Genomic DNA, 2,320 nt, shown 5'->3' on the forward strand with positions numbered 1-2,320 from the left:
CTGCACTTTTACAGACAAATCTACGACAAAAAAAAGATCAACTTTTTTTTTTCCAAACAAAAAAATATGAATGATTACAATAGGAAAGGGAAAAATTAAATAGCTACATATCATTAACAAATTAATTGTTCTTCAAAAAATACCTACAAATTTCTCTGTACATTCTTTACGCACAGCGTAATGATGGTCTTAAAGTTACCTATATAAAAAAAGTGTTCTCAACGATTTTTCCTACAGAAAATATAGGGGCCTGAATGCAGAAGCCTGGAAGCCCAGTTAAGTGGGAGGGAAACGTGTGCGGGGGCCAAAAGGGGCGGCCTTCCTCCCGCCTTTTCAAATACCTACAGCCACCCTGTGGCCACAAGAGCCCATCCTCCTGCCTGTTCACCAGTGCCAACCAGCGAACCTGTACTTTTCTCATACTGACAGCCAGCCTCGAGAGCTCCGGTGAGTCCACGGTGCCTCGCAGGTGAGGTGGTCATGCCCGAGTCACCTGGCCAGGTGACTGCTCAAGCCCTGTGGTGGGCAAGGCTGGAGGGTGGTAGCACAGGGGAGGGGCAGGGGCACAGAAACGTTTACCAGAAAGAAGAGCAGCTGTCGAACATCCACAGCTGGGCCTGTCATGCTTTCTTCACCTAATTTCTAGTTAGTAGCTATTACTATAGCAAACGATAATAAATGCAGTAATAACTGTATAAAGTCAGAGGAATGTATACTGCCTTGGCCCCAGCGTACGAGGAAGCATACAAAACACCATCTCACAGATTGTCAGGAATCTGCTGTTCAGCCAAGAGTTCAAAGGGAGCAGTTTCTGCATTGAGGGAGGTTGGAAGACACGAGTCCCAACTGCCCTGGGAGCGAGTTAAGAAGCAGACAGGGATGCAAAAAAATAACTGATACTGTCAGCCTGCAGCCACAACTCCAACATCCTACTCTGCAGCTGACCAGCCACTCGCCCGCCTGTGTCCAGGGCCTGCCAGGGACCGACTGGCCCCACGCTACTTGGGAGTAACGTGAATATCAAACACAAATCTTTCTTAGAGTACAACTGTACCAGCAGTAAGTATATCTAGGACTGTAACTGACAAAAATAAACGAATTCTGAAAAGAAGCTAGTAAGTATTAAGCTTTTTGTTTACTGTCTATACAATTAATAGAAACCAGCTATTTTTATCCATTAAAACATGCATCACGTTTAAAGCACTACAGAATCCTCCAACTTCAGCTCTAGTCTAACAAACTGCAGTGTTTAGAAAAGGTAAATGCCCGTGATTGGTAGAGTCTGCAGTCCAGTTGCAAGCACCTGAAAATCTAGACAGAGAAAGACCTATAAACCTGCATGAGACTTCCCCTTCCAAAGCAGTTTTGTCTAAATTAATACAACAACAGAAAAACACACCCACGGTCAGAAATGTCATCCTTAAACCCTCCGTTTTTCAGCAGTTTGCCCTCAGAGTACTATCATCTCGCACAAAGTTGTCAGGCAGGCAACTTGAGTCCTCCTCCCATAGTGCAAATCAGACACGACAGTTCTGTTCTCTTCAAGTAGACGCACACACACAAGCACACACACACACACACGTGGGCTGGAAGCTGAGCCGCACACACCCCGGTCTCGAGAAGCAAATGAAAAAGCACAAAGCGTCTGGGTCACCAGTGGCCTGGCCTGTGACTAAGAAAGCGCAAGCCGTGGAGTCCAGGCCCTGTCGGGCAGCTGACCTGCGTTGAGGCTTCTTTGGTAACCAAGGCAGGGACGGGGGGGCGACAGCGGACAGAGGTTCCACGCGCAGGTGCTGCTTTCACGTCTGAGGGCCCCGGGTACGGATACCAAGCAAGTACAAAACAGAACAAAAATCCCGACGACGTGGTTTTTGCGAATAAACCATCCCTCCCTCCCCCGACCCCACGATTTTTTTTTGCATTTTTCCATTTTTTTAAGCACTGACTGTTCGAAGCTCAGGCAAACCATGCAGATGGACGTGGCGTTGGAGGGCGGTGCTCCCTTCAGGAAGCCACAGACGGGGAGTGGCTGTGGCTGACCATGTGGGCAGAGGGGCTGGCGGGCTGGCCCCTGCGAGAGGCCGACTCGGGGCTGCTCGACGCGCCGTCCTTGGCCGCCTTGATCTGGAGCCACGTGTCGCCCAGGGCTTTGGCGAAGTGGTCGTCCACGGAGCCCGTGATGGACACGGAGTTGGGCGCCGGCTCGGGCTCCTTGTAGTTCTTGCCCAGGCTCCTGCGGAAATGCTCCTCCACCACGGGGTCGCAGGTGGTGGCGGCTGCGGGGGGGGGAGGACAGCGGTCAGGGCTGGGACCCGGGGAC

At 50.5% G+C, this 2,320-nt stretch overlaps 1 protein-coding gene across 1 annotated transcript in view; it reads right to left on the reverse strand.

The window, feature by feature from the left end:
- Nucleotides 1-2,004: 2,004 nt before the first annotated feature.
- Nucleotides 2,005-2,320, reverse strand: part of VGLL4 (vestigial like family member 4) — an 80,704-nt gene continuing 80,388 nt past the window's right edge. The window contains exon 5 of the mRNA XM_007453055.1: nt 2,005-2,276. Coding sequence (XP_007453117.1) covers nt 2,005-2,276 — 272 coding nt within the window. The remainder of the gene's footprint in view (nt 2,277-2,320) is intronic.

This window comes from Lipotes vexillifer, unplaced genomic scaffold (genome assembly GCF_000442215.2).
Source record: "Lipotes vexillifer unplaced genomic scaffold, Lipotes_vexillifer_v1.1 scaffold1272, whole genome shotgun sequence".
In the NCBI taxonomy this organism is placed as follows: Eukaryota; Metazoa; Chordata; class Mammalia; order Artiodactyla; family Lipotidae; genus Lipotes; species Lipotes vexillifer.